The 14,914-nt window shown below is 38.4% G+C and overlaps 1 protein-coding gene across 3 annotated transcripts in view; it reads right to left on the bottom strand.

The window, feature by feature from the left end:
- Gipc2 (GIPC PDZ domain containing family member 2) overlaps positions 1-14,914 on the bottom strand; it is a 94,313-nt gene that overhangs the window by 12,266 nt on the left and 67,133 nt on the right. For 2 of the 3 annotated variants that reach the window (XM_078026544.1, XM_005330706.5), the window contains 2 exons: positions 4,974-5,080; positions 2,095-2,176 (listed from right to left, as the gene is read on the bottom strand). In XM_078026544.1, the coding sequence (XP_077882670.1) occupies positions 2,095-2,176; positions 4,974-5,080 (189 nt within the window). The remainder of the gene's footprint in view (positions 1-2,094; positions 2,177-4,973; positions 5,081-14,914) is intronic. The other variant, XM_040288909.2, reaches the window with a different exon arrangement.

The raw sequence follows: 14,914 nt of genomic DNA, 5'->3' as shown, positions 1-14,914 counted from the left end.
AGTCCTTGACTTTAGAAAATGTATTCAGTACCTGATTCAAATGCACACACACGCATCAGTGCATGCAGGCACAAACTGTACCCTGCAACCACCTTCCCACAAGGAAAGAACCAGGCCTTTCTCAATCTTGATCCTAGTATTTCAGGATACTCTCAGCTCCAGAGATAGAACATTTGGCCCAGAACTAACCATCCCCGAGAGACTGCCAACCCAACCCAAGACAATCTTAGGCATTTTGTTCCAATGACTTGCCCCTCCATCTTTCCCATTGTGCTTGATGCTAAGAGGATAGAGAGAGTGGAGCTGTTGCAATCATTTTAGTTTCATGAGGTACAGCCTAAAGCTGCCAGGGGATACCAAAGGGACATGGAATGAAGCCAGAATTGCCATTAGAAAAAAACATGTTCTTTTTTTAATATTTATTTTTTAGTTGTAGCTGGATACGATACCTTTATTTTCTTTATATGTGGTGCTGAGGATCAAACCCAGGGCCCCACACGTGCTAGGCAAGTGCTCTACCGCTGAGCCACAACCCCAGCACCAAAAAAACCATATTCTGTTGACAGCATTATAACTCTGGGTCTAGCCATTCTTGAAGATAAGAGCTATCTCTGAACTTTTCAGTTATAAGAATCTAAAACTTCTCCCTTTTGTTCCTCAAGACAGAGTTAGGGGTTTTGTTTGGTTTGGTTTTGCTTCATTTTTGTTTGTAGTTATTTGCAACTGATAGGATTTTAACTGACAAATCATGACCTTAATAATGACCTAATAAACACACAGAAATCCAACTGCTCAAATGCTTATCAGTCATGTGTCAAGTGTCTATCTTCTCCTTTTTGTTTTTTAATGTTGCCTCACATATGCCAGGCAAGTGCTCTGCCATTGAGCCACATCCCCAACCCCTTCTCCTTACTTCTGATTCATTGTTCAGAGGGTGTCAGGAACCTCATTAAACTGTATACAATTTTAATATCATAATACACAATTGTATCAATGTAAATATGGAAAAATCAGCTAATAAAACCATTTATTTGAATCATTTACAAAATTATTTTCATAAATATTTTTAAATTCATAAAATAAAAGGAGATATCATTCACAACATATAGGTTAAGAATTACCAGAGGCAGGGCAATCACAAGTTTATTTTTAAAAAAAAAAAACGTTTTTAAGGGGCTGGTATGGAGATATAGCTCAGTGACAGAGCATCATTGGGTTTAATCCCTAAAAACACACACCAAAAAAAAAAAAAAGAGACCTAAAATTTTCAAAAGTTGACTTATCTTTATACTCATTATTCTTTTCATGATTCTACAAATACTTTTTAATCTTGAAAGGCACAATTGGATATATAAATAAGCACTAGATTTCATCAAATTAGAAGATAGGAGACTTCTAAAGATAGCATATTCTTAGAGCAGAGAGAAGCAGTGAGTAAGATCCTCAGACTGAGCAAAGCCACAGCTGCTGTATTCCCGGGTCCAGCACCAAAGTCCCATCGCTGTTGCCACCTTTCCCAAGAGAAAGGCTGAAGGGATGGAGAGATAAAGCCAAGGGGGATAGTAGGGGATAGGAAAGGTAGCAGAATACAACAGTTACTAATAGGGCATTATGTAAAATTGTGGATGTGTAACCGACGTGATTCTGCAATCTGCATTTAAGGTAAAAATTGGGAGTTCATAACCCACTTCAATCTAATGTATTAAATATGATATGTCAAGAGCTTTGTAATGTTGTGAACAATCAATAAAAAAAAGAGAGAGAGAGATAAAGCCAAGGTAATGGGCAAACCAGAAAAGATCCACAAAGTTGTCTGTTAAACCTGCTCCTCCAAAGCCAGAGCCCAAGTCTAAAAATGCTCTGCAAAGAAAGGAGAGAAGATGCCCAGATGGAAAAAAGGAAAAGCTGATGCTGCCAAGGATGGGAACAAGCCTGCAGAAAATGGAGCTGCCAAGCAAACCAGGCACAGAAAGCTGGAGGTGCTGCCATGCCAAGAGAAGGGTGTGCACCGTTCCTAGCTGTGTGTTTCTGGTGACTATGCAGTTTGAAATACAGTTTCTTATCAAGTTTTATCTTTAAAAAGCATATTCTTACCTAAATCAATATCTCGAATTCCCATGTACAGTTCAAGAAGATCATCAACCTTTTCGATTGCCTTTGCTTTGGTTTCAGAGTGCTTTATCAAAAACGAGAGAAATAAGACATTATATTTTTAAAATGAAATATCTTGATTGTCAGGGGAAAATTTGATGTGGAGCCAACTCATGGTGATGTTCTTCAGCTTATTTTAGTGAAAATATCTCAAGAATGTGCTCTGTAACTAAATATAAATCAACACAGTAAATATTTGCTTTTGGTGTTAGCTTTAAATGTTATGGATTCAAAAACGGGAAGCTGGGAACACAGTTCTCAAGTAGCTTACTATCTAAATGGGGAGATCGAAGTAAAAATAAATGACTATGTAACAATCATAAAGGACATAAATGGTACAAGGCACCATGGGGAGGAAGCAAATTTATCTAAGAGATATGGAAGACTTCAGAAAGAAGGTGACTTCAGAATTATGTTGTCCAAGTGGACAAGAAGAGGGGCACTTGAAGCAGAAGGCAAAAGATATGCAGAGTCTACATGAGGTTGGAGGCTTTGCATACTAAAGAGAAGCCCCATGTGACTTGACCTTAAGGGTCACTAAAAGGACTTTGATCTTTATTGTCTAAACCAGGGTCTCCAAACTCTTGATGGCTCATGCCAACAGTAAAATGATTCTAAACTTCCACTCTTTTTACTTACTTTTTATTTAACTGTATTGTGCATATTTTTATTAATTATATACATGTATTACCATATTAATATATCATATACATTATAAAAACACCAAAAAAGAAAATTTTATAAGCATGAGATACTTATGAGATAATATTCTTAACATAGTTTGTATTTTATGTACTAATGACACCAATTTTGTTCTTCCTAAAACTGTTAAAATTTTCAGTAAAAAGCATGATTATTTTTAATATTCTTTTAAAATATTTGGCAAGTCTTATTTATTATATGTTCAGATTAGTCTTGGTTTTCTTCACACCTGAAAAGAAATGGCCCAAAGACTTTTAATACTCAACTACAGGTCCAAATGTAGATTTTACCATTAGTCAGATTTTCAGAACTTCACATTATTTTCCATATTATTATAAATATTTGTTGCTTTGTATTTTCAAAATTTATTAGTAATGTATTATATAGCAAATAAAAATTTATGTTTATCTCCTTAAGGAGATCAACAGTACAATGTTTTACTTTTTTTTTTTTTTTCCTTCTGGCTGTATATGTTAGGTAAGCACTCTAACACTGAGCTACAACCCAGGCCCCATACATTTTTATTTACAAGCACTAAGCTTAAAAATAGTAACAGACCTAATATATTGCTAATGCCTTCATTATAGTGTATTATTTTGAATTATCTGTGTAAAGCATCAGGCTACACAAAATAACTTAGGCATTAACATTTGTATCTATCTACACAGCCACACTGTAAGTTGCCATAACAAGTACCAGGACTTGGGCACACACAAGAGTTTGCCACTCTAACTCCTGCATAGCTCTTGATCTATAACCTCTTGTCCAGCCACACTGTTTGCCTGAGTCTATTCCTCATCTTTTCTTATGCACAGAAGCTTCCTTTCACCCGACCTTCCCATCACCCTCTCAAATCCATCCTGCTTAACAATCCATCCCCTCAAACCAAGGGATTTTTCTCTAACACAAAACTGATTGCAGTGCTCCCCAGTTCTCATAAACCCTCTTGCATCCAGACTCCAGCCAATTCCTCCAGCCTCATCACCCTCATTCCCCACCAGGTACTTCCAGTACCCACACTTCTATCTCAGGAACAGTTTACCAGCTCCCCAAGCCCACTATTGTGTTGTGTCTAAGATATTCTTCTCCCCATCTTGCATGAACTTAATCATTTTTTCTGGAAGGAAACTTGCTGTTGTCCTTTCTTTCCCCACACCTGACAGCTACTGGCCAGCCCCTTCTTTGTGACACTGAGTACCTTGTGCAAAGCCCTGTTCAGCTGGTTCATAATGGCTTCTTATCATGCCACTCTCCCTTAGAGGAGGAGCAAAGTCTTTATCTATCTTTATATTACCAGCAACTGTGCAGGCCCAACAAATGAATAAAGTATGAGGAATGCAAATAGAATATCACTCAGTGTTCAGAATTTGTGTCAGGTTGTAAGGGGGATGATTTGTTTCAAATCCTATAAATCCTTTAAATACTTCAATCCTTGAAACTAGATTACAAGTCATTTGTATCAAATTTAATATTAGCCCCAAAACCGCTTTTTCCTCTCATTATCAGCTATTTTTAATTGGCCTATTTAATTAAGCAGGCTATGCAAACAGGGATGGATTTTTTGGATGTTTCATTTTAAATAAATCTTTCCTACCTCCTCCGACAGATTTTAAGAATTCTTTTTCATCCTAGCACCTAATACATAGCAGGTGCTTAACAAATATTTATTATGTTAACTATTAGAAGGGACATCCTGCTCTCCCTGTTTCCTTTTCAAGCTGCTTCAAGTCTGCTCATTTTCCCTCACAGCCTCCAGCAGAAAGCAGGGCTGGCCTTCTCCTCACTGCCCACTGCCAGTTCCTTCCCACTGTTCTTCCATTCTCTTCAATGTATTTCTTCCACTCGGGCTTGTTCACTTGTTCAAGAAACAGTAATGGCCTTCGGCAACACGCCAGGCAGTATGCTCAGCAATGAAAACGTAAAGGCTCAAAATGACCAGGTGCTACTGTGTGGGTTTTGTTCACATGCCTCCTCAAATCTCATTTTCAAAATGCTTTTGACTCTGCCAGGTCTGTCGGTTGCCATTTACCTCCAGATCAAACCTTTCATTCCCCCAGGACCTAAGTTCAAGGTATCTATACATTTCCAAGCAAAACGGGAATCAAATGAACAGAACATACCATTTCTTCCATGGTGGCAGGACCTCTAGATCTCAGACGAAGGGTTCCTCTTGCAGTTCCAATTTTGTCTGCTGAAGACTTTCCAGCTTTTGATCTTGGTTCTATCTCTATAAACATATAATGAAGGAAGAAAGTTTTATGTGTGTGTGTGTGTGTGTGTGTACATTTACATTCAGAAAGAATTCCAACTGATGGCCGCAAAAGCGAACACAGTTTCCATCACAAAAGTTATTGTAGAGATTTGACAAAAGGTATGCCTTCTTACAGAATCACCTTAAAAAAAATCAATTCATCTGTCATTCATTATTCTTATTATTCTTTCTGCACCTATAAAAAGAGGGAATATGTGAAGTGTACCAATAAGGAAGGTTGGAAGGCAGGTACTGTGGCGCATGCCTGTAATGTCAGCAACTCAGGACTGAGGCAGGAGGAGCAAAAGTTCAAAGCCAATATCAGCAACTTAGTGAGGCCCTAAGCAATTTAGCAAGTCCCTGTCTCAAAATAAAAAATAAAAAGGGATAGGGATGTAGTTTAGTGATTAAGCACCCCTGTGTTCAATCACCAGTACCAAAAAGAGAGAGAGAGAGAAAGGAAAAGAAAGAAAGAAAGATTGGAAGTTCTAAGGAAGACAGAACAGTTGGCTTTGTTATAAGAGCAAAGAGCTGTGAGTAGCCAAAAAGCAGCATTGGACTTCATCCAGGTCGTGAAGATGGGAAAGAACCATGTCTTAACAGCAGAGAGAGACAAAGGCACTATTATTTGTGTACCAAACTTCCACTTGATGCATTATGTACACAATCCTATTTAATATTCATACCACCCTCTCAGGAATACTATCACCCTCATTTTAAAAATGAGGTAACTGAACTCAGTAAGAAGTGTAGCTGGGATTCAAAACCAGGTCTTGTGATTCCAAAATCAACATGCTTTAATCAACCTCACTCCAGCCAACACAAGGATAAATTTAAAGATAATTCATATAGAGAGAGAGTCTGAAGAAAAGTAGGCTGGGAGCAGTTCCAAGGGAGGAATTCCCCCACAGATAGCAGGGACCAGAACAGGGAGAAGTAGTCCATGAGAAGCTGCCCTTTTCCTTATGTTTGTTTTGTGTTTTCTTTTTGTTTTTGCAATGTACTAAGTCACTCACCCACCCCCAATCCCAAGTGAAAGGAAAGGGTGGGAGTGAGGATGATTGGAAGAAGTGTGCCATATCCAGAGCACTCCAACACTTCCTGCCCTGCTAAGAATGGAAATGTGGACCCTACTAAATCAGATTTATTGTTTTGCAGAGAAAATGGATACTCAAGAGTTTGCATGAATTTCCTGATTTTTTCAGATTGGGTAATTAAGTTAAACATTTTAAAATAATGTATTGGCAAAAATAAGAGATCAGATTTCAAACACAGGCCACCAGTTTATAATCTCTGCAGATATTTCCCATGTCCCCTGGGGTGAGGAAGAAGTACGGAGAGGATGCTGCACCTAGAGCTGGAGACTGAGCAGTCTCCAGAGACTCACAGGACCAGCTGATAAGTGCAAGCAGGTAACAAGGTCCATGCAAAACTCCCAAGACACAGACCTCAAGTGCCTGCACAAAGGCATTCTTACAAATTTGGAAACTAGAATAAACCCCACTTTTAGCCAAGTACTGCATTGTTATTGGGAATATATCCCAAGGTGATTAAAGATTTTGCATATTAATTTTACATTGCATTTGGGGATAGAGTCACCAAAACATAAGTTTTCCTCTGAGAATGAAAGTATAAAAAATGATCATGCAATAAGTAGAACAGCTCCCCCTAAGCAAAAAAAAAAAAAAACTGTAAATGGTGGCTAAAAAGTTTTGGTTAACACCTAAATGCTAGTCCTGGGGACCAAACAGGTTCTCTAACTAAAGCTTTATCAACAAGCCTCCAGCAGTTGCCTTACCACTCACCCTATGCCCTGAGGGAAGAAAGGATTCCCAGATGCTCCACAAAGAGCATCCAAAGAAAAAGACTGTGTTGGTCTGTCATCAGCACCTTCCAGGATTCTGTACCGCCTAGTGACTTAAGTGTTCCCACCCCAGAGCCACACATATCCCTAAAGTGATGAAGATAGTCTCAGCATAACAGCACTAACCATTAAACAAACAGCACATGGGCACACACAGACACACCAGCCCACTGTGATTTCACCAAGCAACCTCTTCAGTATAGTTGTCTTCCCCAAAAAATTCCTACAAGGTATAAAATGAACTACTCAGATAACACATGCTTTGGTCAACTGCTACATATATATTTCTAATTGTAAGGCAATACATTGGCATTATGACTTATCAAAGTGTCTCTTGTAAATTTTGTGAGCATGATGTATTCCTGGAAATTTGAACAACTCTGAATTCATTGGGGGAAAAAATAAGGTTTCTGATATTTATAAAACTAAGGACTCAGACATAGGACTATAGGGCTTCCCACTTAAGAACTCAGCTGGCCTCCCTAGACAATGTATCTTTTCTTGCTCTTACTTGCTCTTACCAGTACCCAGAAGGAAAAATGTATGTAAAATACAAGATTTTTTAAAGTAATAAACTATATTTAGAGCAGTTTTATGTTCACAGTAAAATTGAGCATAAAGAATACAAATTTCCCATATATCCCTACCCCCTCACACACGCACAGCCTCCTCCATCATCAGCAACCCCCACCACAGCAGCACATTGTAACCATGGATGAATCTATACTGGTGTTTGTGTGTGTGTGCTTGTGTGTGCATCTGTGTATTTTTTATTTTTTTTATTTATTTATTTGTAATAGGAATTGAATTAAACCCAGGGGCACTTTACCACTGAGCTACATCCCTAGCCCTTTTTAATTTTGAGACAGGGTCTAGCTACTTAAGGCTTTGCTAAGTTGCTGAGGCTGACCTTGAATTTATAATCCTCCCACCTCAGTTTCCTCAGTCTCTGGTATTACAGTTATGTACCACCACACTCAGCTGGTACACTATTTTCACCCAGAGACCATAGCTCACATTAGGGTTCACTCTTAGTATTGTATATTCTATAGATTTGGATATATGTATAATGACATATATCCACCATTGTAGCTTCGGACAAAAGTATCACTACCCTAAAAATTCTGCATTCTGTCTATTCATCCCAGATTTTTTAATCATTATGTATTTACTAAACCATCTTCCTCTTGAAAGTGGCATGCTCACACTAACCACTTGAGGGCACCAAAGCAGAAGCTGAATTTTAAATTCTGGCTTGCATTGGGCTCCAGGACAGTTTTTAACCTCCAAGGAAAGAGCTGCCAGTTTTCTCCATGATCCTGTGGTTCAGGTACATAAGTCGACCTGTTTATACATGAAAACAGAAGGATTCTCTTGTTCACCCGAAGGGAAAAAAAAACAGGTTTTGTGTTCTGGGAATGTTTTAAAAATTCTGAATGTTAATTGTCTGCTCTACTTTAGGGAATGCTGGCCTGCTTAAGCTTGTCTGACTAGCGAAGCCGCACCCTAAATCAGCTACTTCATGTGAATGGGTCTGCATGATGCCTTTCACAGGGCTGACCTAAGAGGGGATGTGGTTTACACCGCAGATACAAATAATCAGCCTGCAGATTCACTAAGTTCATTGTTTCTCCCCACTCCACCAGCAAACATAGGGTCCCTGCCAGTCATGGGTCACTAAGGGCACAGGAACACTCTCAGCTTATGGATACCTAGCTGCTCCCACAGTTGAACTACATATCACCAAGAAGCTGTCATATTTGTCTCCACATTTTCTTGTGGCAATTGTAATTTTTATTCTGATTTAATTTAAAAATGCATGAGCTGATGAAATGAGTGTGAAATGAGGAGTTATTATTGCTCCAAAAACTAGGTTGACTGCTTTGGAATGACTCCATAAGAGTTATTTAAAAAAAAAAAAAAGGTGTGGGCAAGATGATTCTAAGAGATTAGTAAAATATATATATATATTTATATAAAATATATAAAATCTTTAAACATCCATCATTTCACATGTCTGGTTTTTAAAAATGAAAGGAGCTCACAGGTATGCATTAACATTGTGATTATATAAGAAAGACTTCATAGACTTCTAATTTGTGTCCTTTACTCCAAGAAAAAGTCTTCTCAATCAAGAGTAGTTAAAGAAATGTATATTTCTGTGCTTTAAATTAAAACATTTGTATGTATATGTATCATTCTTTATGAGGCTCTATTTTAGTTGACATTTTTAATAAACACACAAACTCCCAGTCTCTGCTATATAGCAAAGCTCAGGCATTGGGGGTGAGAAAATGGGGAAGGCAGTAATGTATCTGTGTCTAGTCCCCACCTCACCCCGCAAAAAAACTGTACCTATATCTTAGAGAAGGAGGAAGTACAGACAGAAGTCAAAAGCACTATTTCAGGAAAAGTGCATGCAACATGGCTTAGATTCTCAATGACAAAGGGTGACACATGGGGGAGGCTGGGCATTCTCCCCACTTCTGCACAGTATGAGGGCCCTAGTTGGCCTGGAGTATGAAGCATTACTGGCAGAGCAGGGACAGTGAACACAACTTTAACAGGAGGTGGGCACAAATGCATAGAGCTGTATCCAACATCTCTTGTTGCTCAGTGAACAAGAGATGGTCCAGGGACTAGGGATGTAGTTCAGAGACAGAATGCTTAGCTACCATGCACAAGGTCCCAGTTCAATCCACAGCACCACAGAGGGAAAGAGAGAAAGATGACCCCAAAATACCCAAAGCAGAGAATGCAATACTTATGATACAGAGGTCAACAGGGGTGCCTAACAGGATTAGACTTCCAAGCACATGTGAAACCCTTGGGAAGATTTAGAAATAGCTATAAAGGGCCACACTGCAATGAACTGGATGTCATGCATGAAAAGAAAGAGGGAAAGAAAAATTAGTGGCATTTTGGTGACAAGAAACAAATGAATCACCTGCAGTTCAAAATTGTGATAAAACTTGTTCTACTATTTCTCATTAGATTTCAGCTGAAAGTAGAGACCCCTCTTATTTTTCTGATTTTTAAAAAACATTATCTGACCCTTTTAAGACATCTTGCAAGGACTTTATGACTGAGGTCTGATCATCTCTACCTTCACAGTGTTTTCAACTGTGGTATTGCAATGCCCCGAGTGATGTTCTCAATTGCATTCTGATGGCTGATATATCATGGTTTGCCCTAGGAGAAAATTTACAGATTATGTAACAAAATTATTATATAACAATATTATAGATTCTGGCCAAATCTATAGTGTTAACCACAGAGTGGTGGTTAAGAGCATGAAATTCAGAATCAGAATACCCGAGTTAATGCCTAGTTCCTTCATTTATAAGTTATGTGTACTTGAGGAGTAAGTCCTTATCTGTAAAACATCCTCTACATACAGCTTTGTTTAAGCACTCAAGGGACTGATGCATAAAAGGTGCTCAGCCCAGCAGCCGGCTCATGTTAACAGAATGCTGGATGAGTTTCAGTCTGGGGAGAGAGAGATCTGCTCTTCCACTCCCTCCATAACAACACCGTTTACATTGGTTTTCTCTATGAAAACAAGAAACATGCAAAAAGGTCCCTTTCCAAATGTTCAAGTTGTTGCTTCAAATATTAGGAGCAAAGGTCTCTTTTGTATTTAACTTTATTTCTTGCTTCTATGAAACACAATGATCGTTCCCTTCCTTTTAGAGCAGGATAGAAACAATAAGTGATTCTCCTACTGTTTCACAGATTCCCCAAAGTGGACAAGTTTAAGCCTGACCCCCACCCCGGGAAATTCTACAGTGGAGACCTCCACTGTCCATCTCATTGGTGGGAGGACTTTTAGACAGAGAGAAGAAAAAGGGTCACTTAAGAACCTGATAATAGAGTGAAATCCCAGGACCCTGCAGTCTCTTTGTCCCTCATTAGTTTTATAAGACCCATGGGCAAGTGACCAGACATATCTCCACTCCAACCCGGAAAAGGAAACACATAGTCCACTCCCCTGATCACCCATGTAGAGTGAATTCAGTTACCTCACCAAATTCAACAATTGATTTCCATAGTTTCCATCTTGACTTACATAGCACCAAGAGAAATATTAAAAGGTGACCAGATGGCAACTCAGGGAGGACTCTACAGCATGTATATACCAAGGATTCTCAGCTTTGTAAGCCCAGAATTGCTTGTTTTTTCAGGGTTCTCAGTGCTAATCTGAAACTCAGAGAATGAATCACACTAACCAAATTGACAAGGAGCAGATATCATCACATCAGTTTAATCCATAGGTATAGGAGTGATTTTACACAGAGCTGAAAGCATTATTCCATACAGGAGTGCTTAAACAAAGCTGTAAATGTGTATCGTTTTACAGAAAAGGGACTCGCACCTCAAGTTCACATAATTTGTAAACAGAGGAGATAGGATGTTAACTCAAGTCCTCTGATTCTAAAGTTCATACTCTTAACCATGTAAATCCATAGGTATCAGAGGGTCAGGTGGACTCCCATGCTTCTCCCTCATAAGCCTGAGACTTCCTGGAAAAAGTAATGTCCAAACAAAGACTCAACCACCAAGGGCAAGAACTGCAGGTGCGTAAAGGAACAGAGAATCAAGTGTTGTAGGCCACAGATTCAGCAAGGTCCTAGACTACCAAAGCAAGGAGTGGAGAATTTCAGAGTCCCTCCCATCTGGAAGATTCCCAGTTCACTAGTTCTCTGGCCCTCCTGGAAATGGCTCATTAAAATTTCCTTCCCACTGGATATATGAGAAGCTTGGTGTGCATGGCACCAGATCAAAGGACTTGGGCATGAAGGACAGTACTCTTGGGCCAAGGCTGTAAAAAGGTTGTTCAAAGTTACAACTTTATTTCAAAGGAATAAATACACACATACTATAATTCACCTAGGAATACTAATGTAAATCATTGGGGAAAGTCAATATAAAGTAATAGCTTAACTAAGTATTTAATATAGCCCAGGCAACAGATAAATCTTTATATGTTCTTTCATTTAATCCTTATAACACGAGATAGGTATTATTATTATCCTAATTTTATAATAAAGGAAAACAACGCTTAGAAAATTGGGATGATTTCACAGGGTCATAGATAACAGGTAAGTGGGCAGAGCTGGAATATAAGGCCAGGCAGGTCTAACCCGAGTCACCACTTGATTTTGTATTCTTAAAAATTATGAACTGTCATCAGAACTAATACTAATTGCTCATCTTCTCAGTACTAGTGGTCATTTAAAGATCATTGTGGTTCAGGGGAAACTGACTGCTCTCAGCTTCAGGGATGTGTCACATGAATGGGCCATGTCAGTAGACTCCTTCATCACAGTGACTGTCCCAGAGGTGGGCAGCATGAATCTCTCTGGTCTTTTACTAGAAATGATAAAAAAACAAGGATACTCCCTTTCCTGCTCTGCTTGCATAAAGAAGCATATGGTCCCAGCAACTGCTGACGGCCATCCTGGGACACAGCATGGTGCCGACCTGAATGATGGAGCCGAAACATCAAGCAGCAGGGCAGAGAGAATGGGCAAGACACAGGATCCTGATCCCATCATGTGGGCTCTCCAAGGAGCCTTGCTGATGCCAGCACCACTCAAGGACTGTTGACTTATAATTCCCCTTCCTGCTTAAGCCAGTTTGGGCAGGGTTTTCCATTGTCTTCAACTGAAAGACACCTTGCAGATACAGAAGTCTGTCCAAGTAGTGAAGCAATCCATCTAAAAAGACTTTCCAATGCGTGGACACACACCAATAGCATGGTCCATATAGAGTTCACATGCTCCTTTCCCTGTATCCACCACCAACATACATATCTGCTTCTCTGAATAGCTGACAAAATCTAGCTTGTGTCCTAGGACTTAAAATTGAACCATACATTTCCTTTTTCCATGTGTCCTTCCTCTCTCCAATATTTCTCAGACTTCTCTAGAATAGGCTTTTTAAAAATACAGCTAGAAGTTGTGCTGGGACAGATAAAAAGTTAAGAAAAAGTAGGCAAGTACTGTTCCACCAGCAAGAGGATGTTACTTGTTGTCTGTTGGATAAAAAGAGCCAAGAGTGAACCCACAAGGACACAAAGTTGGCTCTGAAGCATTCCTTTGATGAGACTGAGCAGTGCCTGGCAAGTATCAAAAGTGGAAAACTGTGCCTGAAATCATCTTGTTCTTGAGTTAAAGTGCATCATATGAGAAAATGCCAACCCCATTTTTATAACTCCCTAAAATTGCAAGCAAAAGTAAATGTGTATTTCTGGGGAGACTGTTGGTAGCTTTAATCCAGAGAGGAATATGTTACAAAAACAGGTCATAAACCCCTGGACTCCAATTTGAGGAAAATAAAGAATCACTCTTCTTAAAAGAGTAACAGCTAAAATAACTTATTTTTACTCTTTTACTCATTTTAGTCTCCAACAAAATTTTATATAAGAATTCAAGAAACAAAAATTATTGTTTTGTCTTTATGACTGGTTTATTGCATATATTTCCCCCCTAGACTTTTAAAAGTCAAGCAGTTATCAAAACAGATCCTGACAATTTGATAGGATGTAATATTCTACCACACTTGTAACATGGAACCATTTGCAATAATATTAAAAAAAATTGTTCAGTGATAGAGTTGAAAACCATAAAAATACTATTTTACAGAATGGCAAAGTTTCTTCCATTTCCTAGAATGCTAACCTTCTTTTTGAAAATAACCATTTTCTGGTTATAAAAGTTAAAATGTTCATTTGATATTTAAAATTTTAAAAACTCCAAAAAAAACCCTAAATAAAGTCATCCATACACTCACCACTAAAGGATAACCAGTTAACATTTTGATAGACATACAGGGAAAAATTGTTTTTCTTCTACATTAAAGATAGTTTTTACAAAAATGGGATATTACTGTACCTTGTTCTATAATCTTTTCACTTAATATATCGCAAACATTTTTCAATACATGAAAGGAATTGCTTCTCTGCTTAAGTTTTTCAGAACACACTCTGGCTACAATTTTGAGCATCACTCTTAGATCTTTTTTCCTATAATTATATGAAAATTCCCACAATAAAAATAGTCTCTGAAGAAATATTCATTATTGTCATAATTGCTATTTTTCAATAAGTCACATTATACTCATATGATTCAGTCATATTAAAGAAGCCACTTGAATTTAGCATCATTGTTTACCCTTTATCCCACACTCCATTTTAATTACTAATTTTAAAAGGAGTTGAAAATCAGTAGCTTCTTTCTACTCATGGCTGTTACTAGTTCCAAATGCTCCCTACAATACATTATAGTTCCAAGAAATCAATCATAATCATCATTCGGGAAAATGTCTTAGAAAATATCGTTTACAAGATTTTTAGTACTATAGGTCATAATAATTTTACTTTTTTCAGATTATAATGTAAGTGTTTAATAAAGTCTTTTTAGATGAGAATAAAATAGAAAGAGTCCATACTCAGGTATCCAGCTGGTCTTACACTGAAAATACATTTGTCAGTTATAATCAGGATTCATCCAACACATCTGCCATATCCCACAAGAGGGAACCTGGCTCCTCATTCATCTTCTCCCGCGAGATCTCCAAAGCAAACTCCAAACCAATTTCTAGCTGGGTATGAGAGGACCAGAATAGACTCTACTACATAAAAGATGATTAAGGGACATGTTCTGCCACCCCCAAACCTGTCATTGTAAGCACTTTAAACTTGACCAGTATCTAAGAGTGCCACACAATGCATCCAAACCTTTAACCTCTGTCCCTCACTGTCCCAAAACCTTCTCTATATCCCAACTGCCTCATTTCCAATTATAGCATCATCGTTATCCCAGGCTCCCAGAATAGAAATCTTGGAAATGACATTTGCTCCTGAACTTTCTCTCCTGTCCTCTTCATCTAAGGGTCATCAATCCAGCTTTTATCCCTACTTTACCCTGGTTTCTTTCTGCCCT

This window comes from Ictidomys tridecemlineatus, chromosome 11 (assembly GCF_052094955.1).
Source record: "Ictidomys tridecemlineatus isolate mIctTri1 chromosome 11, mIctTri1.hap1, whole genome shotgun sequence".
In the NCBI taxonomy this organism is placed as follows: Eukaryota; Metazoa; Chordata; class Mammalia; order Rodentia; family Sciuridae; genus Ictidomys; species Ictidomys tridecemlineatus.
This window is presented reverse-complemented; position numbering and strand designations above follow the sequence as displayed.